General features: G+C 58.2%; 1 protein-coding gene across 2 annotated transcripts in view; it reads left to right on the forward strand.

Moving 5' to 3' along the window:
• TBC1D22A (TBC1 domain family member 22A) overlaps positions 1-24,915 on the forward strand; it is a 299,853-nt gene that overhangs the window by 9,104 nt on the left and 265,834 nt on the right. Inside the window, exons 2-4 of one of the 2 annotated variants that reach the window (XM_039236992.1) lie at positions 12,042-12,098; positions 12,792-13,135; positions 18,565-18,741. In XM_039236992.1, the coding sequence (XP_039092923.1) occupies positions 12,042-12,098; positions 12,792-13,135; positions 18,565-18,741 (578 nt within the window). The remainder of the gene's footprint in view (positions 1-12,041; positions 12,099-12,791; positions 13,136-18,564; positions 18,742-24,915) is intronic. The other variant, XM_039237000.1, reaches the window with a different exon arrangement.

Consider the following 24,915-nt stretch of genomic DNA (forward strand, 5'->3'; position numbering starts at 1 on the left):
TTACGTCCTCTCTTGGATTTGTTTTCTGGTCCAAAACCAGTCACTAGAGCCATGTGGCCTTTCATGTCTCGGCCAGATGTGACTTCATGAACCGTCCTGATGTCTGGTGGCTGTGACAGGGTTGGTGAGACCCCGGGAGTGCGCGAGCGGGTCAGCGGGCGCTGCCTGCCGGTGTCCTCTTCTGAGAGATCGTGCTCTCTCTGTGGAACGTGACAGCTCCGTCAGATTTAAAATGCCTGATCGTTCAAGTGTTTGTACGATAAAGAAGCATGAAGTGTCGCAGGCACTCATTGGATGCCTTCTGTGCGCGTGCCAGGCCTGCAGCTGTGAGGCCGGTGTTGGCTGGGGGAGCTGGACACCAGCCGGGACCCCCGCGGCGGAGCCTGTGGGGTGCGGCGTGGTTCCTGCTGCAGCGTGGGCATGGGAGGCACCTGCTGGCGGGGCGTGGAGGTGACCTCAAGGCGAACCTTGAGGGACTGTCACTTCCTTTAATCCCTTACGTGGCTGTGGGGTTGCTCTGTAGACACAGCTCCGGGAGGCCTTCTTGGCAGCGAGGGGGCCTGAATGAGGGTCCGGGTGAAGGAAGGGCAGACAGGAGAGAGAGCACTGCCAGCAGGGACCTGACCGCCGGAGTGTGCTGGAGGCCAGCGCTGTGATGGGGGTTCGCTGGCCCCAGGTGGGGCAGCTCTGTGGGGTGGGGCAGGAGAGGCACAGAGAAGGTTCTGGTTGTTCCCCCAGGTTGATGGGAAGGCTAAGCTGGGAGCGAAGTGGACCCGTACTGGCAGAGCCGAGGCCAGAGCTAGAGGCCGCGGACGGCTGCTGCGGCTCCTCCTCGGACAGTGACAGAGGGGAGGGTGTAGATGCGGGAAAGGTTTCAGGGTCTAGGGGAACGTTGAGATGGGCCGAATGTGGGTGGTGTGCTTCAGGGAGGAGGTGAGGATAGTCCTTGGATTGCCATTCGTGGAGATTAAGTGGCAGCAGGAGTTGGTGACCTGGTCAGGAGAAGAAACGGAGCCCTGATCCAGGGCGGAGGGGAGGGCGGGCGGCCCAGGGGGGCGTGAAGAGGTGTAGGGGGCAGGGGCACTTGTCCACTTTCCTGCCTGACTGGCGCTGCTGTCCAGTACTGGACAGTGAGAAGTGGGCGTGAGCGTGGCCATCGGGCAAAGCTGAATTTCGTGGTGGACCCGCTAATGCGAGGTGGGGAGTGTGGCTGGGCTGGCAGTGTGGCAGCGGCAGCTGTTTGAGAAGCGTTTAGGGCTGGTCAGTAGCGTCAGGAGAGGGCGTGGTTTCCCATCGAGTGGGAAGAAGGCAGGATTGCGGACTGGAGGTCAGGAACTCGAGGAAAAGTCTGGACAGGCCGCTGGGAAAGGGGGTGGGTGCGGTGGCCTGGTGGGTGCAGAGAGTGAAGGGGCCCTGCGGCGTGTCTGGAGGCCACGGAGGGCAGGGTGGGGGAGCAGCGGCGAGGAGACTGGTGGGGAGATGGGGCTCAGCGGGGGCTGCCGCCCTGCCCGCTCCTGCGGACCCCAGAGCCTTCTCTGTCCTTCCTGTTTCCAGTAAACACGCCCCTTCTGCTTTGGTGGAGAGATAATGGACGTATAATACGGTATTGTAATAATGTAACAATAATCCAGGCACAGGATATACTGATTTGATGTGTGTGTGTCTGTGGTGATGGGTTCACAACACATACACACACACACACACACACACACACACACACACAGAGTTACAGATGTTTTCCTTGCGCTGAGAGCTTTGAAGATTTACTCTGTTAGCAACTTGCAGTTTCGCAGCACGGTGTCAGCTGCAGTGCCCGTGCCGCACGCCGTGTCCCCAGGCCTTCCCGATCTTCTCACCAGGAGCTGGAACCTTCTGCCCACCTTCCCGTTTCCCCCGGCTCCCTGGCCCCCCATATCTGACAGCCACCGGCCTGTTCTCTGTACCCATGAGTTCACACGTCGCCTTTCTCTTATGAAGGAAAATGTTATTGTAAATACGCTCATTCCCAAGACCTATTTCAAGAGACGTGTACGAAGCAGCCTGCTCATTGGCTCAGTACTTGCCCAAGTCCCTGCTGGGTTTTGGGGGCCACAGCCCTGGTCTCCTGTCGGATCCCTGTCCCTTTCTTTTTTTTTTTTTTTTTTTTAATGTTTTTTATTTATTTCTAGGAGAGAGAGACAGCGTGAGCCGGGGAGGGTCAGAGAGAGAGGGAGTCACAGACTGAAACAGGCTCCAGGCTCTGAGCTGGCAGTCAGCACAGAGCCCGACGCGGGGCTTGAACCCACGAACCGCGAGATCATGACCCAAGCGAAAGTCGGACGCTCAACCGACTAAGCCACCCAGGCGCCCCTCCCTGTCCCTTTCTCAGGGAGCTCATGGCCCTGTGGGGGCACCGGATGGCCAGGAGATTGAGGGACTGTCAGGCTCAGTGGTGTGGTCGTCGGTGGTGGGACGGTGCGGGAGGCGCTCTGTTCTGGGTCTGTGGGGCCGTGTGTTTCTTCCGTTCCCTCCGCGGGACAGAGGGATTCAGCTTGTGCTGCGGGCGGAGGGACATCGCTGCCGTGATAATGGTACTTCGTGCATTTTCCTTGGAAGCCTCTGAAGTTAATTTCCTTGGAAAACTTACCTCTGAATATTTCATAAACCTGGGGAACCATCTCTGTGTGTGAGGATGAGCCTAATGGTAAATCAGTTGCTAATTGAGTCCATATTTCAGAAAGCTGCTGGTGAGCGCAGAGAGGGTGCCGAGCCACAAGCCGGCGGCCTGACCTGCCTGTTCACTTTACACGTCTGCACCCCGGGAAGCATTTCACCCTCAACGCGGTCATAGGATTTGTCATTTACTTCCTGACGCTTGGGGCGTTTTTGTACTTCTCTTTCCTCTCACACTTCGCTGGCTCAGGGCTGCTTTCACCCACTGCTTTATTTATATATTTTTAATGTTTGTTTATATTTGAGAGAGAGAGAGAGAGAGAGAGAGAGAGGGATAGAGAGGGAGAGAGAGACAGACAGAGAAGGAAAGAATGGGGCAGGGGAAGAGAGAGGGAGAAAGAGAATCCCAAGCAGGCTCCCCATTGTCAGCACAGAGCCCGACGCGGGGCTCGAACCCACGAACCACGAGATCACGACCTGAGCCAAAGGCGGACGCTTAACCGACGGAGCCCCCCAGGCGCCCCTCACCCACTGCTGTTCTAACCTTTCATTGAGAAAATGCTGTTCTGGCCCAATTCTGTCCGCTGTGGTTCAGAGCCGAGGCCTTGGTGTAGGGGGTCCACGTTCAGCAGAAAGCTGTTTGCCAGGAAGTGCGGGGAGAGTCTCCTTTCTGTCAAAACCTGGAGGCCTCCTTCCGCCCTGCCTCCTGCCCGGGACTCGGGGCTCGGGTCCCTCTTGCCCGTGTTCTAGAAGTCGTCTGCCGTCGAGGCAGCCGCAGGCGTGGGCCGGACCTGGCTCCCTGGCGTCCTTCCAGCACCGGGGTTGGCCTGGCCGGTGGAAGCCGAGTGGCCCGAGTGAAGTGTGCTCCCGACGCGAGGACCAGGCCCGAGCAGCTGGCTGTCCTCCAGGGGCCCCGGACCGTCCTCCATGCTGGTGTTGGTTAAACTTCCCCTGATGCCCGAGGAGCCGGTGTTGGTGGCAGGGGTCCTGTCTCTTCTCCGGGCCTCCCCCGTCTGACCAGTGTCTCCGCCTGTCCTCACTTGTGCCCCCCGCCCGGAGAGGCGCCCCTCGCTGCCGGCTCCTGCCTGCGGGGGGCCTCGGCTTCACTCGGTCCTCGCCGCCTGCCTCCCTGCCCGGTGGCCTTCCAGCGGTGGCCCCCGCGCCTCATGCAGGAGGGGTGTGCTCTTGGGAACTGGGGTGCTGGCGGGGGGTCCCCTTCTGGCCGCCATCCCCAGCGTCTCCCCACCCGCGTCTGGGCCATCTCTCTCACCTGGACAGGAGCCTCGGTGGGGACACAGGGTTGTACCCGGTGACGCTCTGTTAGTTCTGGTTCTTCTTTCTGGAGTCGTTCCTGGCCACCGGGTCGTGCGGGCATCGGGACTCATGCCCATCCGCCCAGAAAATGCAGCTGTGGCTCCTGCTCTCACCTGCGGGTCACAGATCCATCCTTCTTAAGTGTCACTGTCTCAGTTTGGGGGGTGAGGCCCGGCCGTTTTCCCCTGAGGCTACTGTTCGGTTCTGTGGCGGCGCCTTGCAGGCTTGTGGTGTTTTCGGGGCTGCAGAAGTGGACTCGGGGCCTGTTCGGAGGACTGTGGGCGATGCCGTCCACCGGGGACCCGTGCGGATCACGCCTCCCCTGCAGCACGGCCACCTTCCTGCACACCCGGTCAGGGGGCGACCCTGCCCTCGCACCTCTCTCCCTCCCTTCACCATCTCCGCAGAGATCTCCTTGGCGTGTCCTGTATTTCACCCTCTTAAAGTGCAACGCAGTGATTTGCGTCTGTTCACGGAGTACGGTCATCACCAGCGTGAACTCGAGGGCGTGAGCCCCACGCGCGCAGGAGCCCCACGCTCACTGGCAGTAACGCCCCTCCCTCCTCCCCAGCTCCTGGCAGCCACGGGCTCCTTGTTCCTGTAGATGTACTTCTTCTGGACATTTCTTGCGTTTGGAATTATATGAGGCGTGGCCCTTGTGACAGGCCTCCGTCACGGAGCACGTGTCCAGGGCCTGTCCACGTCGGAGTGTGTGTCGGTGCTACACGCCTCCTGGTCACCTAATCGTGCCCCATGGCGCGGGGGCCCTGTGTGAGCCCTGCGCTCACCTGCTGACGGGCATCTGGAGCGCCTCCGCCTCGTGGCTGTCACAAATACGACTTCCTTTGTGCAGACGGACGTTTTCATTCCTCCGGGCTGCATTCCTCGAGCGGAAGTGCAGGGTCACGTGGTTACTGACCTTTGAGGACGCCCGGCCCATCTTCAGAGCGGCTGCCCCACTTTACATCCCCTCAGCAGGGCCTTCCTGTTCTTGCCAACACTCCTGTCCCCTTCCTAATTCTTGCTGTCCTGGGGGTGACGTGGTATCCCGCTGTGCTTTTGGTCTGCGTTTCTTCAGCGACTGAAGATGTGGAGCTTTCTTTCAAAAGGCTTCTGTGTACAGTGCAGCCGAACAGGGGTGGCTGGGCGGGCTAAGCGTGTCCTTGAGGAGCGCTCCAGTGGCTGGCCCTCGCGGTGGCAGAGACCGAGCTCCTGGCAGCCTCGCGGGGAACGTGCCATGTCCTCCGTCCGGCGTGAGGAATAAGCTGTCACACGCACCGAGTCAAAGCCACTGGATTCTGTCCCTGGACCCAGCTTCCCCTCCACTCACCCTTACCCGCCGCCGTCACTATTCTGGATTTGTTTTTTTTGCCACACATGCAGCAGGTGTTTTGACCACTCGTGCCTGTATCCAAAGTGAGTTCATTTTCTGGTTTTAAAAACTTTCTATAAATGGGGCGCCCGGGGGCTCAGTCGGTTAAGCATCTGACTTTGGCTCAGGTCATGATCTCACGGTGTGTGAGTTTGGGCCCCACATTGGGCTCTGTGCTGACAGCCTGGAGCCGCTTCTGATTCTGTGTCCCTGTCTCTCTGCCCCTTTCCCACTTGCGCTCTGTCTCTCTCTCAAAAATAAATAAACATTAAAAAAACACTTTGTGTGAATGATGTCATATTGTGTCTATTCAACTTGGGCCTCAGTGGTGTGTGTATGAAGTTTACTGATTTTATTTTTAATAATTTTTAAATGTTTTATTTATTTCTGAGAGAGAGAGAGAGACAGCGTGAGCAGGGGAGGGTCAGAGAGAGAGAGAGAGACACAGAATCCAAAACAGGCTCCAGGTTCTGAGCTATCAGCACAGAGCCCGACGCGGGGCTCAAACTCACGAACCGTGAGATCATGACCTGAGCCGAAGTCGGACACTTAGCTGACTGAGCCCCCAGGTGCCCCTGAAGTTTCCCGATCTTGAAGCTTGTAGGTCCTCCTGTCTGCTGTGGCTAGTTCTCCCGTTAGACGTACGTGTTCCAGGTGCTAGCTCGTCATTCAGTGGGTAATGGACATCTATGGTTTCCTTAAAATTTTCTTTTCTTTTTAGCATTACTGATATTGCAGAATCTGTCTCCTGGATCCTTATGCCAGGGTTTTCCACGGCGTGTACCTAGGAGTGGCAGTTTCGTATGTATCTGCTTTTCCTAAGGAATCGCTAGGGTCCTCTCCAAAGCAGTGAATCACTGCAGTGTTTCTGAGCAGTGCAGTTTATTAAACAGTTTATTGGTTAGTGTATTTTTTAGAGAACAATTTCATTATGTGAAATGAGGTAGGTATGTTAGCTGCTACTTATTCTTTTAAAATGGCTTTAGCCGAAGCTTGTTTTTCTTTTTAGCTATGCAAGAACAGATAGAAATGCAATTTTAATAAGATAAAATGTGATGCCTTTTAATCTGAGCTTGAACTTTGTTGGAACATTTTCTGCTCACTAAGCACAAGCGGGGTGCCCATGCAGAATTCATGTGTTTTTGCAGTCCTGGGAGGGGAGGGGCCCGAGGTATGCGGTGAAGGGCGGGACTTGGTGGATATGACGTGCTCGTGGTGGACAGAGACCAATGCCCGCTGGCTGCATGCTGAGCCGCGAGGGAGCGGTGCAGGGGAGTAGAGTAGATGGAGGGCACTGGTGGGTGCCATCCGTGGGTCACTCTGTGGCAGTCAGGCCGCTGTAACTCATGGCCATCCCATTTCTTACCCGTTCTTAGCCCCGTGTCTGGGACGAGGAGCTAGAGCTCAGAGCAGTTACATAGTTAGCACTGTGCCGGCTTGTCCTTATTGGGCCTGGGGCTTGAACCCAGGCCCTTTGATTCTGAAGACTGGACCCTTCCTTCCTTCCTCCCTCCCTCCCTTCCTTCCTTCCATATATTTTTGAGAGAGAGAGAGCCCGCATGCAAGTGAGCGTGCACAGGAGGGCAGAGAGAGGGTTAGCTCCACGCTGATGCGGGGGGGTGGGGGGGTTGATCTCACAAACTGTGGCATCATGACCTGAGCCGAGATCAAGAGTTGGATGATGCTTACCTGACTGAGCCCCCCAGGAGCCCCAAAACTGGTGACTTTGTACTAAGGTCAGGGAGGCCTCCATGAGATTTCAGGAAAGGGACCGTGACTGTGACAGAGAGGTTGTGTTTAATCTAGGCAGGCTGAGAGGTTTCCTTGCAAAATAAGCCCATGGCTTCTGTCAGGGTCTGGGGTCAGGAGCTCATTGGGACCAGTCGCATGGGGGTGGCTTGTCCCTGTTCCATGGTGCCTGAGTGGTCACCGGGGAGGCCCAGCGGCTGGGAGAGAGGGCAGGGGAAGGCTGGCCACTCGTGCTGCTGCGGTTGGTGCTGGCCGCTGGCTGGGACCACAGCTCAAGCCGTTGGCTCTGGTGCTTCCACGTGGGCCCCCTGTGGCGAGTCGGCTTCTTCAAAGCATGGTGACTGGGTTCCGGAGAGAACCCCAGAGAACCAGCTGCAAGCTGTGTTGCCTTTTAAAAAGATGACATGTTTATTGAGATTCACGTATAATGTAGTTCACCTGTTTACATTCACATGGGACACCATTCACTCACTTGAAGGGTGAGGTTCAGTGGTGTCGCGGTGTATCCAGAGACTTCCGTAACCATCGCCACCGTCAACGTCAGAATATGTTTATCACCTCAAAACAAACCCTGTCCCATTTCGCTGTCAACCCCAGCTTCCTGTCCCCCACCCTAAGCAACCACTAATCTGCCTTCTGTCTCCATAGATTTCCGTTCTTGACCCGTCATGTAACTGGGATCACGTAATGGGTGTTTTATAGGACTGGCTTTTGGCACTCGGTGTAAGGTTTTCGAGGTTCTTCCTCGTAGTACGTGTCAGCACTTCATTTTATAACCAGATACGATTCCGTTGAACAGTATTCCTGTTTACCATGTTTTTGTTTTCATTGAGCATTGTAAGTGCCAGTGCATTTTTAAAAAAGTTTTTGTAAGTAAACTTTAAGGTTCTCAAGGGTTTGTAGTCTAGTGTGCTGGTTGGTCTTTGCCTGCCTAGGACATCCCATAGTGCCTGCCATGAGGCGGGAGCTATCAGATGTCTACTAAGTTCTGCTGAAAAATCTTAGGATATAAAACGGAACATTAAAAAAAATTTTTTTTAGTGTTTATTTTTGAGAGCGAGAGAGAGAGAGACAGAGACAGAGTATGAGCAGAGGAGGGACAGAGAGAGAGGGAGACACAGAATTTGAAGCAGCTCCAGGCTCTGAGCTGTCAGCACAGAGCCAGACGTGGGGCTTGAACCCACAGACCACGAGATCACGACCTGAGCTGAAGTCGGACGCTTAACCGACAGGCCCCCTTTTTAAAGGGAATATTTTACGTAATGCAGGCACAGGGATGGAGGAACAGATGCAAAGCTAAAAAAGTGACGCAGTATAGAATAATGCGTATGGAAGATGGTGTCCTCAAACCAGTGGTGAAAAGGGTAGGTTGTTAACAAATGGTATTGGAACAGTTGACTCTGTTTTTATAAAAGTTTTCTTACACATATGTAGCAAAATAAAAGAAATTCTAGGTGACTAAAAACTTAAGGGTGAAAAATGAAACCACAGAAATGTGGAATGAGGACATGGTGGAATATTTATGCTGCCTCAGTAGGTCTGCTGGGCCGAATTTTCCTGTGCTTCCTAACTCCTAAGCCCGAGGGAAGCCCTGACCTGGAGTGAGGGTGTTGGGAGGCGGGGCCTTGGGGCAGGTGGGGTCCTGAGGGTGGAGGACCCCCCCCTACTCTGATGGGATTAGGGCCTTTATAAAAGACACCCCAGGGGGCTCTCTGCTGGGTGAGGACACAGTGAGAAGGCACCTTCTGCAGCCTGGAAGTGCCTTGATCTTGGACTTCTGGCCTCCAGAACCGTGAGGAATAAATGCCTTTGTTTACAAGCTGCTGCCCCACATGCAGCGTGTTTGTTATTGTTGGAACAGGCTAAACCAGTAAGGGTGGCCCTTTTTTTTTTTTTTTTTAAATCTTAGAGAACACTCGTGTGAGCAAGGGAAAGGGGTAGAGGGAGAGAGAGAAAATCCCAAGTAGGCTCCATGCTCATCGTGGAGCTCAACACGGGGCTCGATCCCATGACCCTGGGATCATGACCTGAGCTGAAATCAAGAGTCAGCCGCTCAACAGACTGAGCCACCCTGGGTGCCCCGGGGGTGGGCCTTGTTAGGTATAGTCGTCAGAGCAGGGCCCTCCCTGTGTAAACCCCACTTTAGTGGGGTTGACTTAACCACATAGGCCTTTGAGCTTCCATAAACTGGGCAGATGGATTTGTCACCTTGTCTGTCTCCATTCTGTTCTGTATTCTGGTTTTCTCTTGCTACTGTGACAAATTACCACAAACTCATTGGCTTAGAATACACACGTGTTATCTTATGGCTCCAGAGGTCAGAAGTCTGATGTGGGTTTTGCCGCGCTCAAAGGAAGGTGTTGGCAGGGCTTTCTGGAGGTTCCAAGGGAGAAGGTGTTTCCTTACCCTCTCCAGCTTCTAGAGGCTTCCACTATGCCTTGGCTCGTGGCCCCCTTCTCCATCTTCACAGCCAGCAGTGTAGCCTGGATCTGAGTATTCTTCATGGTCTTGCTCCCTCTCAGAGGGAGAGCTTTTAAGGACTGGTGATTAGATTGGGCCCACCCGGCTAGCCCTGGCTACACCCAGCGTTTCTGTCTTTGATCACCTGTGCAGAGCCCCCTGTGCCGTGTGAGGCGACACGGTCACAGGTTCTGGGATTAGGATGTCACACCTTTTTTTTTCTTTCCATGTTTTATTTTATTTTATTTTATTTATTTATTTTTTCACTTTTTATTTGGAAACAACTTCAAGCCTTCAGAAGAATGGCCAGCAGAGTACAAAGAACATCCACAAAGTCATTACCCATATCAACTTATTGGTAACATTTTGCCCATTTCTTCCACCATTTGTCATTTGCTCACGGCTACTCTCACATCCTCCTTTCTCCCTCTCCGTGTAATTTATTTCTCGTTACCTCAGTGTATGTTTCCACAGAATGGGGATACTCTCTTACATAAACACAGGGCAGTTCAGTGTCAGGAAATGTTGCGCTGACACAGCACTCTAACCCATCACCCGTGTTAGCCGCTTTGTCATTGAGTCCAATCACATCCTCACAGCCTGCGCCCGCACTACTCCCGAGTACAGAATAGAGCCTAGGACCATGTCCTGCACTTGCTGCGTGTCTTCAGCCTCGGATGTCACATCTTTAGGGGCCGTTGTTGCCCGAATGACAGAGAAGAAACCCTATTTCCAAAACGGTTTTTGGTAAACGTTAAGAAGAGGGTGAATAGCCCCTAAGAAAAGTGGACAAAGGGTCTGAGGAGGCGGTTCACTAAACGAAGTAGCACAAGTGAACAGACGTGTTTTACCTTCCGGGTCACTGAGGAGACTCGGCCAGCGGAAGACCAGCTTTGGCCCGTGAGATCAGCCGTGGTTTGGTTGTCCCCGTGGCCGCCGCATGGGCAACGCGTGGCACAGTCAGCAGTGGCTCAGTCACGGTGCAGCTGTGTGGTGGGACGGTGACAGTCAAGGTGATGCTGTCCAGGGAGGTGGGACAGGCAGTGACATGTCGGCTGGTGCTCATTCACTGTTTGGACTTTTGAAAACCTTTAAACATTGGAAGTAATTACAGATTCACGAGGAGTGCCCTTCTCGTTGTTACAAACCTCGTAAGGCGAGTGCGTGTTTTTGCACGTGTCAGCACACGTGAGGTCAATGGATGCATTTACGGGAATTGATGGGAAGGACACGGGGAAGCAGTCATGATGGGTTGCTTAGTGAAAAAGGTGAGCTTGCATTCTGTTTTTAAAAATGAAAATATTTCATCTGTGCATGAAACGCCCTGGTGTCTGCCTTTGGTTTTGCGCGTGCGTACCGCCGGCGAGGCGCTGGGTCAGAGTGCGACTGTGGCTGTCTCCTGCAAGGGGACGGGACGGGATGTCCCCCTGCTAGTGGCCGGAGGAGCAGGCTCTGTTTATTTCATTTAGTGTAAATGGAAGTCCGAGGGAGCGGACGGTGGACAGCGCTCTCCCTCACCTGCCTGCTCTGCCACCTTCCTGGGTGGTTCTGTATCTCAAGCGTATTTCTCAACGTGGTGCAAAGGCCGCGGAATCTCGAGGCCTCACATCTGAGTTCCAGGCAGGGAGAGGGGACGGCTGCGGGCTAGGGCCGTGCTGTTCAGCCAGGAAGGGCCTGAGCTAATTCTGACTCACCTGCGCTGGGTCACGTGGCCTGCCGTGGCCTCCCCGGCTGGAAGCCCCCAGCCCAGGAGGAAGGGGTGTGGTGGGGGCTGCTCAGCTGACCACCCTGCTCGCCTGCCATTTTCCAAGTTTATTCAGATGAGCAGAAGACTTTTATAATAAACTATTAGGTTTTTCAAAAACATTTTAAAATTAAAAACAATTTTTAAATGTTTATTTTTGAAAGAGAGAGAGCGTGAGCAGGGGGAGAGGCAGAGAGAGAGGGAGACAGAATCAGAAGCAGACCCCGATACGGGTCAAACCCACAAACTGTAAGATTGTGGTCTGAGCCGAAGTCGGATGCTCAGCCACCCAGGCGCCCCCAAAAATCTACATTTATCTTCTCTTTGTAATTCTGCGTTTTGCCTTTTGACAAAGTGGTACCGAGTGAGAATTTCCAGGCAGGTGTTTGGTCATCAGGGCTCGGTCCTGCCGGGGCCCCGGGCAGAGAGCAGAGGCTGCCGGACTTCCGGTGGCTCCCGGCGCCCAGCAGCCTTGTCGCCGGCGGCGCCCGGGGCCCGGTGCTGCTGGTGGGTTGTGGCCCCCCGGCCCAGCCCGTTTGCAGGCGGACTGAGTGCCCGTTGCTGGCGCGTGTGGGCGTGTGTGGCACCATCCCTTCCAGACGGGCCCCGGGGACCCGTGGCAGCTGATGGGGTGTGGCTGCCCTCAGGCTCACGTGTGGGTTGCTGGGAACTGTCCTTTTTCTGAGGTGGCGGTGGGCTCTGGGGACACCAAAGAGAAGCTAACCGCTTTTCCTCCTTTCTCTCAAGCAGCATCCAGCATGTGTATGGCGCCCAGCACCCCCCCTTCGACCCACTGTTACATGGCACGTAAGTGAAGCCTGGACTCAGGCTGCTGGATGCGCGCTCTCGGGGCCTTGTGACCCTCCGGCTCCTGGGGATACCTGAGCGGGGAGGGACATGTGTCGAGGCCTCGCATGGCCGTCCTCTGCAGGAAGGCAGGCGCGGAGGCCCAGCCCGAGGTCAGGGAGCCTGTGCGGCAGAGCCCGGGGCCGCACCCCCTGAGCTGCTGGGGGCGGGCCTGGCTCCCGGGGGTCCATTCACTGCCTCGTCCTGGGCTGCACCCTGTGCAGCCGCCTGGGGGCTGCTTTGTCCCTGGGTCTGGGCTGCTGCACCGGAGGCATGGGACAGACATCGTGGCCACGCCGGTGGTGGACGGCGGATGTTACTGCGCACACCGTGGGGCCTTGTTTAAGTTGTGCCTTCTCCAAGTCCATGTCCCAGAGGCCAGGTTGTGTGGACAGCCCCTCCTGCCCCCGGGCCGTCTCCTCCCAGATTGTTCTGCATGAGGGCTGGGCTGCTCAGGGGGACTTGCTGTCCAATGCCTCTCCTTCCTGCCCCTAAATCCTTAGGAGTCTTCTTCCGGATGCTTCTTCGGATTGTGTTTGCTTTTCGCTTTACCCTCCACTCAGTTGAAGTGGAAGGCTTGCGGTGCGCCATTGCATCGGGAGAGTCCTCTCAGGCCCCCGGGAGGACAAGTAAAGGCCTGCCTTTACTTTGCAGCCTGCTCAAGGCCACACCCAAGGTGCCCACCACCCCGGTGAAGGCCAGGAGGACCAGCACCTTCCAGGAGTTTGAGAGCAACACCAGCGATGCCTGGGACGCCAGCGAAGATGACGATGAGCTCCTAGCCATGGCGGCCGAGAGCCTGAACACTGCGGTCGTCATGGAGACCGCCAACCGCGTCCTGCGCAACCACAGCCAGCGGCAGGAGCGCCGCACGCCGCCCGAGCCGTCCGGCCCCGAGTCTCCCGCGGTGCCAAGCGGCGACCTCCGGCTGGTGAAGTCCGTCAGCGAGAGCCACACGTCCTGTCCCGCAGGTGGGATGGGGGCACCGAGCAGACGGGGTGCGTTTCCGAGAGAGAAGGGGCTGGCGTCCTTTCCCTGTGGGAGATCAGGAGTGTTCTGTTAGGTGTGCGGCAGGAGCTCCCCGCGGACCCAGGGTAGGGGGGGGGCTCTCCTTTGCCCTCCCAGCTTAGCGCTTCTCTCCTCCAAGTGCAGGGCAGGGTATGTGGCTTTCGGGGCTGGTCGTAAGAGGCCATGGTGAGCGCCAGGCCCCGGGGGCCCTGTCTCCCTTGGTGTGCCCCGGTGTTCAGGGGTGACATTCCCAGCCAGGGGGCCAGGCCCCTTGCATGTTCAGAGGCTGCACCTCCTTCGGCAGCTTCCAGCGATCCCCCCATCGCCTGCCCCGGGTCAAGTACACGTGAGGGTGGGGGTGGGGTTCGGGATTTGGAGTTATAAACTCGAGGATGAAATCAGTGCGGGTCTCGTACCCTGTGCCTGGCACTCCATGGCCTTTCTCGAGATTGCTCTCATCACTGTTTTGGGGAGTGCGTGATGTAAGACAGCAGTTACTTGCCGAACCTCTGTGGTGGGTCAGGCACCGTTCTCAGGGTGTGGGGGGCCCCAGGGAGGTCCTGGCCCTGGAGCACAGTCTGGTGAGCGGGACAGACGCTGACCTACGCATGGTTGGTAAGGAGGCACCGAGCGTGCAGGGAGGTGAAAAGTGCTGTAGGTCAAAATAGAAGCGGGACGTGGTCATGAGAGCAGGCCGGACCCTGGGGCGCAGTCTGAGACCTGGCCATCGGGGCGCCTTTCTGAGAAGATGAGGGAGCAAGGCTGGGCGCCAACAGCACAGGGGCCAGCCCCACACTCACTGGCTCCCCTCCCAGGCGATTGTTCCCCGTGTGCGAGGAGGTGGCCATCGGCAGCCTCAGGTCATCCTGTTGGTGCACACGGGGTGGCTTCCGTGCTTTGTCGGGTCTTCAGAAACCCTTCTTACTAGTTGATTGACATTTGAAACGCGCCACATCTCCTTCGGTGAGAATGTGGTGAATTAGTTCTTTTGATCAGTTTGCATGTTAGAATAGAAACTAGTTTTTCTAAAATAGGGTGAACTTCAAAGCATTTGAGCCTAAACATGAAAATCCGGGTAGGGCTTCCACGAGTGGATTGGGACTCCCTGTGACCCATGGGTTGTGTGCTGACCGCCCCCCTCACGCCAACTGTCCCCTGTGCTGACCGCCCCCTGCGCTGACCACCCCCTGTGCACTGACCGCCCCCTGCGCTGACCGTCCCCTGCGCTGACCACCCCCTGTGCACTGACCGTCCCTGCACCGACTGTCCCCTGTGCTGACCGCCCCCTGCAATGACCGTCCCTGCACTGACCGTCCCTGCATCTGGCCACTCCCTGCACTGACCACCCCCTGCGTGCTGGCCGCCCCCTGCACGCTGAGTGCCCCCATACGCTGAGCGCCCCTGCACTGACTGCCCCCCTGCGTGCTCTCAGCCTATGCGCCTCTTCCTGTTGGCAGGCGCCCCACCCTCCTCTGCCCTTTGCTGTGCTGATGCAAGGCATCAAGGCATCTTCTCAAGCCTCAGGGCCCCGGGTAGAGCCTCTGTAACACCTGCCATCGATCGGTTGTCGGTAGGGCCTCAGCTCCTGGAGACGTGGGGCCTACCTCGGTGAGTCGGGCGGCTGTAGTGAGAATACCACAGATTGGATGGTGTGTGAACAGAGTTCTGGAGGCTGGAAGTCTGAGATCAGGCCGCCAGCACGGTTGGATCCTGGCGAGGGCTCTCTCCGGGTGTGGGTGGCCACCCTCTCACGGTATCTTCACGCTGGGGAGACCAGAGGGGGAAACAAGCTGTCTTGTGACTCTCGTGAGAGCGCTAATCCCGCCGTGGGGTCCCCACCCTCCTGACCTCCTCTAACCCCGATCACCTCCCGGAGGCCCTTCTTCTTAACACCATCCCGTCCGGGGGCAGGGCTTGAACATACGAACTTTGGGGTGCACAGCATTCAGCCCGTGGCCACGTGCACGGTGGGGCTGCGTCCAGCCAGGGTGGGGGGCCTGGGGGTGGCCGGCTCCTGTAAGAGCCATGGGGAGGGTGCTCCCGGTGGGTCATGCTGGGGGAGGGGCTGATAATCACAGCTGCCTCCTGCCTCCCCCTACCTGGGAGTGCACCATCCTTCCTTTGTGCTCGGTAAGGCTTCCGTGAGCGCCTCCCGTGTCGCCATAGCAGCAGGCATTCATCCCCTGTCTGTGGTGGCAAGGCCTGTAGCAGGCCCTCATCACCCGCCCGCCCCGCTGGTGCTGCAGCCGCCCTAGGAGTGACGCTACGGGGCCGCGCGGGGAAGGCACCCTGCTTGCCCGGAGCGGTGCTCTGCATGGTGTGGGGCAGGGCTCAAGACCCGGGGGTCTTGCTCCAGTGCCTGGCACTGGCCTCACTGCGTAGGGCAGGGCCTCTCCACTGGCTAGTCCGCCCCCCAGGGGACTTCTTTGGTTGTCACGTCAGGGGCAAGGAGTAAGTGCTCTGGGCACAAAGTGGGCGGAGACCTGGGGTGCCTGCCCCGCCCCCACCCGTGCACAGTGCCGAGGTGGCCCCTCAGGGAGCTGCGTCCACGGGGGGCTGGCAGTGGCGGGCAGAACTCGTGGGCCTGTGTTCAGTCCCGCTGGTGGCCCATTGTAGTCGGGATGGCTCACTCTGTGTTGTGCTAAGATGAGCACGTCAGTCCCTGTTCTTGCCGGACCGGCCCTGGCGAGGAGCTGGCAACTGGCAGTCTGGTGGGGATCCGCAACGAGGCGAGTCGTCAACCTCCCCCGGCGGGTGGAGCTTCAGGGTGGCGGATGGACCCAGAAGCACCCGGTGTTGGAGTCCCAAGTGTGTCTTGATGAGGAGGGCCGGGGGCCAGGGCATGTCACGGAAGGCTTCAGAGAGGGGGTGATGTCTGCAGGGTTTCCAGGAGGGTGAGGCTCTGGGCTCAGGCCGGGCGGCGCCGGGTCAGCGGGCTTCCCCTAGGTCGTGCCCGTCACGCACTTCGTCTGTTTAGTTTGCAGGTTCCTCTCAGGCAGGGACTGCGTTCCACTACCTTTGTCTCCCCGTGACGTTCCCTGTCGTTACATAGGTGTTGCTGAGGTACACGGGGCTGTCCTCGGGGGGGCCTGGTGACCCCGTGCTCTCCCTGCCTCCACAGCACCCGCCCCACCCCCCGCCCCGGCCCTGCACGGGCCACACGGCCCAGGCCTGGCCTCTGTCCAGGTGAGGGATGCATGAACTCCATGTCATGTGACTGCGCGTGGGAGCCCCAGACACCGCCTTTCACAAGACACGGTCCTGTAGGGCGTTGCCTGCCTGGCCCCTGCTGGCGTCTGGGTTGGGTGCCTGTCCCTTGACGGCGCGCCACCATGGGGAGCGCGTGTCACCCTGCGCAGCATCTGCCCTGGATCTATGGCGGCCTGAAAATTCAGGGACGAGCCATGTGGGACTCTTAGGCTGGCCTTCCCTGTGCCTGTTGTTTACCTTTTGACTGTCCTGCTTCCTGAGTAAACATTGGAGAAATCTAGACCTGAAGTCAGATGTACCTGCTTGATTTAGGGTGCCGCTGGCTTCATGACAAAGTGCGTCTTTGGCTGGGGACAGGGCACGGCCAGGTGAGGTGTGTGTCAGTCGCTGACTGTGACTGAGCTTTGAGTGGGTGATGGACGGGCACTGACTGGTGAAGGTTAGACCCACTCTGAGGGGCCCTGAGGGGGAATGCCCACGTGTTTTCCACTCACAGTAGCAGGGAGACCTGGCTGTGCCTTCTGGACCCCGCCTGCCCCGTTGTGGGGCCAGACGTGTGCTATGTGCGGGAGGCAGCGGTATGCACGTGTCCTTGTAAATTTTTTTATAAACTTTTTAAAATGTTTATTTATTTTGAGAGAGAGAGAGAGAGAGAGAGAGAGGGCAAGCAGAGGAGGGGTGGAGAGAGAAGGAAAGAATCCCAAGTAGGCTCCATATCGTTAGCACAGAGCCCCGATGCAAGGCTCGAACTCAAGAACCGTGAGATCATGACCTGAGCCAAAATCAAGAATTGATGCTTAACTGACTGAGCCACCCAGGCACCCCTCGTCACCCCCTCGTCATGTGTCATAATAAATCACACGGGTCCTCTCTGAGATTGCGGATGAGTAAGATCAGCACGTTTTCTCCTGCGATAGAATGGGGGACTGTTCTTCCTGCCTGTCATTTTCCTAAAGAATCATGATGCGCAGCGAAGTAACAGATCCTGAGGGCGAGAGGGGGGAGGTCTAAGCATCCTGCCACTCCCCCTTCCCGTCCCCCTGCAGAGCCCTCCCCGAGGTGGGCTGGCAGGGACGCCTCCTGCAGGGGCAGCCCTGAGGAGGGCCAGGAGGTGGATGTCCACATCTGTAGGCTTTTCTGGAAGCCTGACTGGGCTGGACTCTGCCCAGCGGCGGTGGGTCGTCTTGCTGCGCAGTGGCCCGAGGGTTTCTGTGTGAAGCCTTCCCCACCCATGTTTTTAGGGTCATGAGTCGGCCCTGCCGGAGGGAGGGAGCCGTGGGGGCCCGCCAGCCACTGCAGGAGCCAGCTTGCCTGCTTCACGTGTGTGTCCCTCGTCCCGTTTCCTGCAGTGTATTTTTCCTTCCGCTTTAAATTTCAGTTTTGGAAGATGTGAGCGCTCGATGGTACTTAGACCTAGGGATGTGCAGCCCGTCATTGCCGTCTGCTCATGGGCCCCTGGTTGGTCCTGGTGGCTCTCTCTGAGTGGCCCATGGGCCTTGGGCGGTCTCCTGTGGCGGTTCCCTGTCCCAGCTTGCCGGCCTTAATGCCCTGCGTCACCTCGGTCCTGTGCATCCTGGCAGCAGGGTCGCTGGGCCTTTGTGCGTGGTGGTAGGCGGCATTCTGGGGAGCGCTGGGCAGGCCAGCTGCTGCTGCCTCTCCCCTACGTGCAGTGGGCTCTTCCTGAGCTTTCTCTGGGTGAAGGTCCCCGCCCCACCTCCCCTACGGGGCGTGGGGAGATCCAGGGGGTTAAGAGAGTCCCTAGTGTTTTTGTGGGCTTTGTTCCAATCCACGTGTGACTAGGTGGTTTCCTTTCGTGCTCAGGCTGGGTGACCCATACAGCACCTTCGTCCCTGCTCCTTGGGCTGTGTCACCTGGCACACCTGGCTGGCCTGCTTTGGGGGACCCTGACAGCTGGTCTGCCCTGAGGCGGGCCTGGGGTTTTCCAGTCATCGTTATTTTGCCTTTGTGTGGGGCGCGTCTGTGTTACCAGTAAGGCGGCCAAACTTCGTAGGTGTTTGCTAGTTTCATTTTGTTGCTCAGGAAACCCGGGTCTGTGCTGCCCGGTGACAGGAAGAAGGGACAGCTGTGACACTGTGGCGCTCACCCAGGGAAGGTGGCGCAGGTGGGAGCCTTCTTCATGGGGAGTGGCAGTTGGGGCATCCAGGAGGCCATCCTCACCCCTGCTCTCCCCCTCCCTCTCTCTCTACAGAAAGTGCTAGAGACACTGTTCCTCTTCAGAGGTCCCAGTCTCTGCCACACTCGGTGACTGTCGCACTTGGTGGGACACCTGACCCCAGCACCCTCAGCAGCTCTGCGTTGAGTGAGAGGGAGGCCTCCCGGCTCGACAAGTTCCAGCAGCTTCTGGCCGGCCCCAACACGGACCTCGGTAAGTCCCTGCCGGTGGAGCAAGGAGCAGAGCCGCGTTCTGGGATTATCCCCTCGTGAGGGGGGGTCTGTTTGTGTTTCACGCCAGCGAGTCCCGAGGATGAGAGTCCTTTGTCCTTGCGGCTTGCTTCAGCCGTGCGCTGGTAACGTGCGTCCCATGTGGCCGATCCGGTGTCCGGTGTGCTCCGCCCTGTCCCCGTTGTACCCCAGGGCACTCCTTTGGCTTCTTAGAGCCGCTTCTGGGTTGCTCCATAGGACCAGCCGGGTCTACGTCCCCGCGCTTCATAGTGTTCTCGGGGGCGCGCGGCTGGTGACCGAAGTCGTGGCTGCTGCTGACTTTGTACCTTTCCCTGGGGACCCAGAGCCGGTGTCCTGTGTGGCTTGCAGTGAGTGCTCTGGGGAGCCCAGGCTGGGCGTGTGGGGGCAGACCAGCAGGGGCCAGGGCAGTCCCCGTCTGCTTCTCCAGGGTTTCTAGAGCCAGGACACTTCGCAACCAGGCCAGAGGCTTTCGCTTTAAACCCCTCCGCTGAGCCTGCTTGTCTGCCGCCTGTGAGCTTTCCCCGCGCACATCTCGTCTCTGTGGAGTGCCACCGCACAGGGCATCTTGCTGGACGCGGGAGCCCCTGGAAGGTGGGACGGGCGTGGTCATGAGGGCACCTCAGCCTGCGCAGCCAGGGGGGCCCCAGGGCTGGCGAGCCCAGGCGGGCAGTGTCCTGCTCGGCCAGCAGGTGGCGCACGAGGCATGCGGCTGGGCCTCGGGGGCCAGACTGGGTGGGAGGAGCCTGGAAGCTGGGAGACCCTGTCCACCAAGGGGCTCCCCTCTGGGCGCAGAAGGGTTCTTCCCTGTGGGTTTTATTGATTGCTTTGTGCATGCACGTGTTACACCTTCATGCAGCACCGAAGGACGTGCAGCGGAGAGTCACTCTCCTCTCCCTCCCTGCCTTCTAGGTGTGCTTCCTGGCACGTGAAGTTTTAAGCTTTTTATTTTGATGTAATGTCAGATTTACACAGAAGTTGCAAGAATGGTATAGACGACTCCCACGTTAATTCACCAGTTGCTTGTATTTTGTCCCGTGTTTGTTCTGTGTGTGTACTTGTGTGTATGCATGTTTTTCCGGAAAGTTTGCGTTTGAGTCCGTTGGACATATTGTATCCCTATCGTCCAGAGAAACTCCCAGTGTGTTTTCCAAGCACGCAGGTGTAATCACGGCAGTGTTGTCAGAGTCGGGACATTTCTCGTTGGTACTGTGCTCTTATCTCAGCCAAGGCCCATGTTCACGTGGTGCCTGTCGTCCCGTGACGCGCCGGCTGTCTTTTCCCTCGTGCGTCATCTCCGGCGGCCCTAGCGGTGTCTCAGCCTTGCGCCGGGTCCCTGGGTGTCTGTGTGTTGGGAGAGGGCAGGCCGGCTGTTCCGCGGTGCCCGTCAGTGTGGCTTGTCTTGTTTCTCCTGATGAGATGCGGGCCAGTCATTGGCACGAATGTCACGTAAGAGGTTTGCGATCTCGTCGCCATGGTGGGAGGCCGCCGTGCTGGCTCATCCCAGTGTTGATGAGTTGAGTCCAGTCACTTGGTTAAGAAGGCGTCTGTCAGTTCCTTCCCTGGAAAGTTGTTCATTTCATCTACCAGTTAAGAAGTCATTTCTAGACAGGCACTTTGGTGTCTGCACATTTGCACAACCAGTTTTCTTTTTCCACACGCGTGGTAATGCTGCTCTGCTCACGCCTTTGAACTTGCCAGTGTGTTTCCCGTGCTTGTGCTGGCGGAGCACCCGGCCCGTGCTTTGCTGTGCAGCCTGCAGGTCTGTGGTGCCCGGGACTCGTCACTGCCCCTCGTCACTGCTGTTAGCGGGTTCAGGGACAGCCCTTCAGAGCCGTGGTCCTCACCGTGAGCTGGCGACTGGGCCGCTAAAAGAGTACCCTGGGTGTGGGTGTGGCGGAGGGGAGCCTGACCACTGGGCGGGTGGCAGGGGTCGCGGCCTCCACGCCGGGGTGGCAGGTGGACCTGGCGTGACGGAGTCTGGTCTCGGGGTTTGAGTCCCAACCGCAACCACTTGCTTTTGTAGCCTCCCAGCACAGCTGTGCCCTGGAGGCAGGGCGGGGAGGCCGAGTCCCAGAGGCAGGGTGGGGGTGCCGGGGACGCTGCTCTCTGGCCCCGTGAGGGAGCGAGCCCGGCACTGCTCCCGCTGTCCTCGTTGGTCCGCCCTGTACGCTCGCGGTGCCGGTGTGCAGACCCAGGGCGTGGTGCCTGCAAAGTGCCCAGGAGCGTGCCCGCACGGATGGACGCCCACCGGTGCCCGCACGGGATGAATGCTGCCTGGTGGGGCCAGTGCCTTGTTCTGGATCATTTGCGTTGGCCCCTTTCCCTTTAACTTTTCAGAGCACCGACGTGCGTGGTCACTGTGTGGTCACCGACAAGTCAGGGCGGCTTGCGCGCGTCCCCTTGGCTGGTTAAGCGGTTTCTCATGGTAGGCGGCGAGGAGGTGGTCGGGGAAGACAAGATGGGGGCTGGCGGGAAGTGAGGCTGTGGTCCAGGATCGGCGCCCCCGTCAGGCCTCACACGTGCCTCGTCACTGGCCCGACTCGTGGGAACGAAAGTCCGGCTTGGAAACAAAGCTCTCAGGACCTGTGGGCAGAGGGCCGTGTATGGGCAGGATGAAGGTTACCAGGTACAGATAAGATTCTTTTGTTGGGCTGGTGGCCTTCTGAGCTCTCTGCTAGCTAAGTATCAAATCTAACACCAAGAGGCTAAGACCAAAGCTTTCAAACTTAAACAATTACTGGATTTGTATTTAGTGGCAGGAGAAAACACAGCCAGTGAATTGCCTGTTTTTATACGGCATTTAAGATAGCCTTGGAAGACAGTGGAATATATTATCTTCACATTACATAAAAGACATAAGTGGCAAATATTTGCCAATGTTGGAGAAGCAAATCACTGATGTGAGAAGTGCCCACAGAAATGATTCTACCTGCTGAATGTCATTTCGTCGGCGGAGAGCTGTTTTTCTTTGTTTAGCTTGTGCTCTGTTATGAGCCTGGGGATGGAAGTAGCAAATAGAACTTAACAGCTCATTCCGCTCTTAGCATTGACTCAATATTTACTTGTGCAAAAGGCTGCCTGCTTTGAAGCCCAAGAAAATGACACTTGGAGGCGTTCATTTTTATCACGTGCGGCTGCGTGGGAGTGGGATCGGGCCGTGTGCAAAACACATGGGTCCCGAGGCCCAAGGAGCCCGCGCCTTACAGCGGTGGAGCCTTGAGGTCAGGGGTGTGAGGCGCCCGGCCCTGGCACTCCATGTGTTCAGACGTGACGAGGGAAGGAGTGAGGCCAGGTGACCAGTCTCGTTCTAGCTCCGTGTGAGCGCCCGGGCTGGCTTGCAGATGGTGAGCATCCCCGTAGACAGAGGCGGGGAGGCGAGGTGGCTGTTGGGGGCAGGGGTCCATGGAGCTGTTCACCCCGGAAACGAGACTTTGAGTTATGTACCCTCAGGACCCGGGCCGGAGGAAAGCCCTGTGCGGCCGTGGTGGTGGGACGAGGCAATTCAGCCTGTGTCAGGCCCTGACCGCGTGACCCGCTCTTAGCAGGTGACTGGGGAAACGAGGTGCACCCTGCGGGCTCCTGTGGCCAGGAGGTCGTTTATGTAAAGCACCCACCATAGTTCACTGGCTGCGGGTATGGGCGCTGGGGAGAAACAGGGAAGCAGACCCTGGGCCCCGCTCTCCAGGAGCTGACACTCCGGTGCGAGGAGACAGGCAGGCACATGCGCACATTCGGGGCTCCGGAAACTACTGGAAGGTGCTAAGTGCGCGTGGAGGACAAACTGCTGAGGCAGAGGCTGGGTGCTGCTATGGGAACAAGCAGCACCCTTGGGACAAGCACTTTCGTTGATTTAATTTAATTTATTTGTTTACTTAAAAGTATACTTATTTACTTAGAGAGAGAGACAGAGAGAGAGAATTACAAGCTGTCAGCGTGGAGCCTGATTTGGGGCTTGAACTCATAAACTGCGAGATCATGACCCAAGGTGAAATCAAGAGTTGGACACATGACGGAGCCCCCCGGGCGCCCCTGGAGGAGGCAGCTTTAAGGGAAGGTTGAGTTGAAGGTGGGTAGGGGTCTTCCGGGGAGCAGCCGGCTGCGGGACAGGGCACCCAAGCTGGAGGAACGGGAGCAGCAGCTGAAGCCCAGGGCCTGGTGGGGCGGGGAGGGGGCAGAGCCCAGCCAGCAGGAAGGGACAAGCCCTGGGGGCTCAGAAGGCCGAAGAAGGAGCTCAGCGTGAAGCCTCTGGGAGGCTTTGAACCTGGGGAGCAAAGCTTGGCACAGGGCCTCTAAAATTTCTTCTGTGGAAGAAAGAGCCACAGAAGACTTCTGGGCAGGGTGTTGCCAGTGGCCTTGGGCTGCGGATCAGTCCTCGGGCAGCCACTTGGGAGGGCGGAGGCTGAGGGAGGAGATCAGGGTAGTAGACTGGGGAAGGGGCCGAAGGTGTGGGCTGGGGGTGCGCAGGGCAGGGCAGCCAAGGGGGGCCGGGCACCTGGTTGGACGTGAAGCCGGGTAGACTGGGGAGCCAGGGACGCCCAGACTGTCACGGTGGGAGCCTGGGGCTGTACGGAGGCGGTGGCTGGTGCATACAGAGACGCAGTGTTTCACTGGGGACACAGAATCAGGTGCTCGTGAAACAGAGCCAGGGAGAGCAGTGTGTCCAAGTGACCGCACATGTGCTGCCATTTTGGGTCCTTTCTCTGGGCTGGTGCAGCGCTCTGTGTGTGTGTCTGTGCATGCGGACGGTCCCTGGCATGGGGACAGTCCCCAGCTTACTAGTAGTTCAATTCACTGTTTCCACACTTTATGGTGGTGCCAAAGCGATATGCTTTCGGTGGAAATAGTACTTGGAATTTTGAGCTCGCTGTTTTCCTGGGCCAGCGATCCGTGGGACGCTCCTCTCTCGTGGCGCTGGGCAGCGGCCCCAACTCCCGGGTCAGGCGATCTACGAGGGTCGGTGGCGGTCCATGGCGACCGTTCTCTCCCTCACTTTCTACATGGTGTTCGGGCAGTTCCAGGGGACGGTCGGCGCCCCGTTGCGGACTGGGCTCTGTGCTGGCTGGTTTGCCCCGCCGCAGGCTAACGCGAGGACTGAGCACGGTAAGGTCGGCCGCGCTAAGCGGTGGTGCGCGGCAGGTTAGAGCATTGAGTGCAGAGGCCAGTCAGAATGTACGGCAGAGGTCCCGACCCCAACGTGGCATTTGCTCCCGATGGGTCTGGCCCTGGTTTGCAGCTGAGGAGGTTGAGTCTTAGGTGCCACAGGGGGGCCCTGGGGCCCTACAGTGAGGGCCTGGCGGGGAGGGAGCTGGTTCCGACGCAGGCTCCTGCCGCACTCATTCCTGGTTTGTGTAGCCACAGAACTTCTCCCTGCTCTTTGGAGGCCTGAGAGGTAGGGGCCGTTTCATTCCAGAGGGAGCAGAGGGCTTGCCCTGGGCGCCACGGGATGACCCATGGCCCAGGACCCGAGGCACTGAAGGCACTGCGGGGAGGGCATCTCTGCCCTCTCGGTCCTGGCAGTGGGCTGGGAGTGCCCCGCATCGCCCTCTGGTGGCCAGGCGCCAGCCCTGCAGCCGGAGCTGTGTGGCCACAGCAGTGCACCTCCAAGCTGTCCTCAGGGCCAGGGTGGCCGAGGTGGGTGTTGGGGCGGCTGGAACCTGATGGGTGACAGGAGAGCTCCAGCTGACGCGTCCCTCCCTGGAATCTGCCTGGGGAGGACAGCACCGGGAGCTTCCAAAGCGCAGAGACCTGGGGGGGGACTAAGGGCCACCTGATTTGTGGTCTGTGCAGCCTGCTGTAGCGGTGACTCTGTGCACGCCGCTGGCCACGTGCTGGTGCTCCCTCTGCCCTGCCCCGCCCCTCCTCTCCTCCCCCCCCCCCCGCCCGGCCCTCTCCCAGCCTGCTCCTCCCCCCACTTTGGCCTCTGCTCCCTCGCGCCTGCTCTTCTCTCCCTCTGGTCTCCCCCCACTCCCTTCCACTTTTCCCCTTCCCTCTTCCTTCCCCCTCCCCCTCCCGCTGCCCCTCCCCCTCCTGGGCCTCTGCCCATTTCCTCCTTCCTCCTGCCCGCTCTCCGCCCTTCTGCCCACTGCGCTGCGCTCCTGCTCCCCTCTTTCTCCTCCCCTCCTGCTGCACTCCTGAT

The sequence above is a fragment of the Hyaena hyaena genome, unplaced genomic scaffold (assembly GCF_003009895.1).
Source record: "Hyaena hyaena isolate Hyena2069 unplaced genomic scaffold, ASM300989v1 scaffold_4, whole genome shotgun sequence".
Lineage (NCBI taxonomy): Eukaryota > Metazoa > Chordata > Mammalia > Carnivora > Hyaenidae > Hyaena > Hyaena hyaena.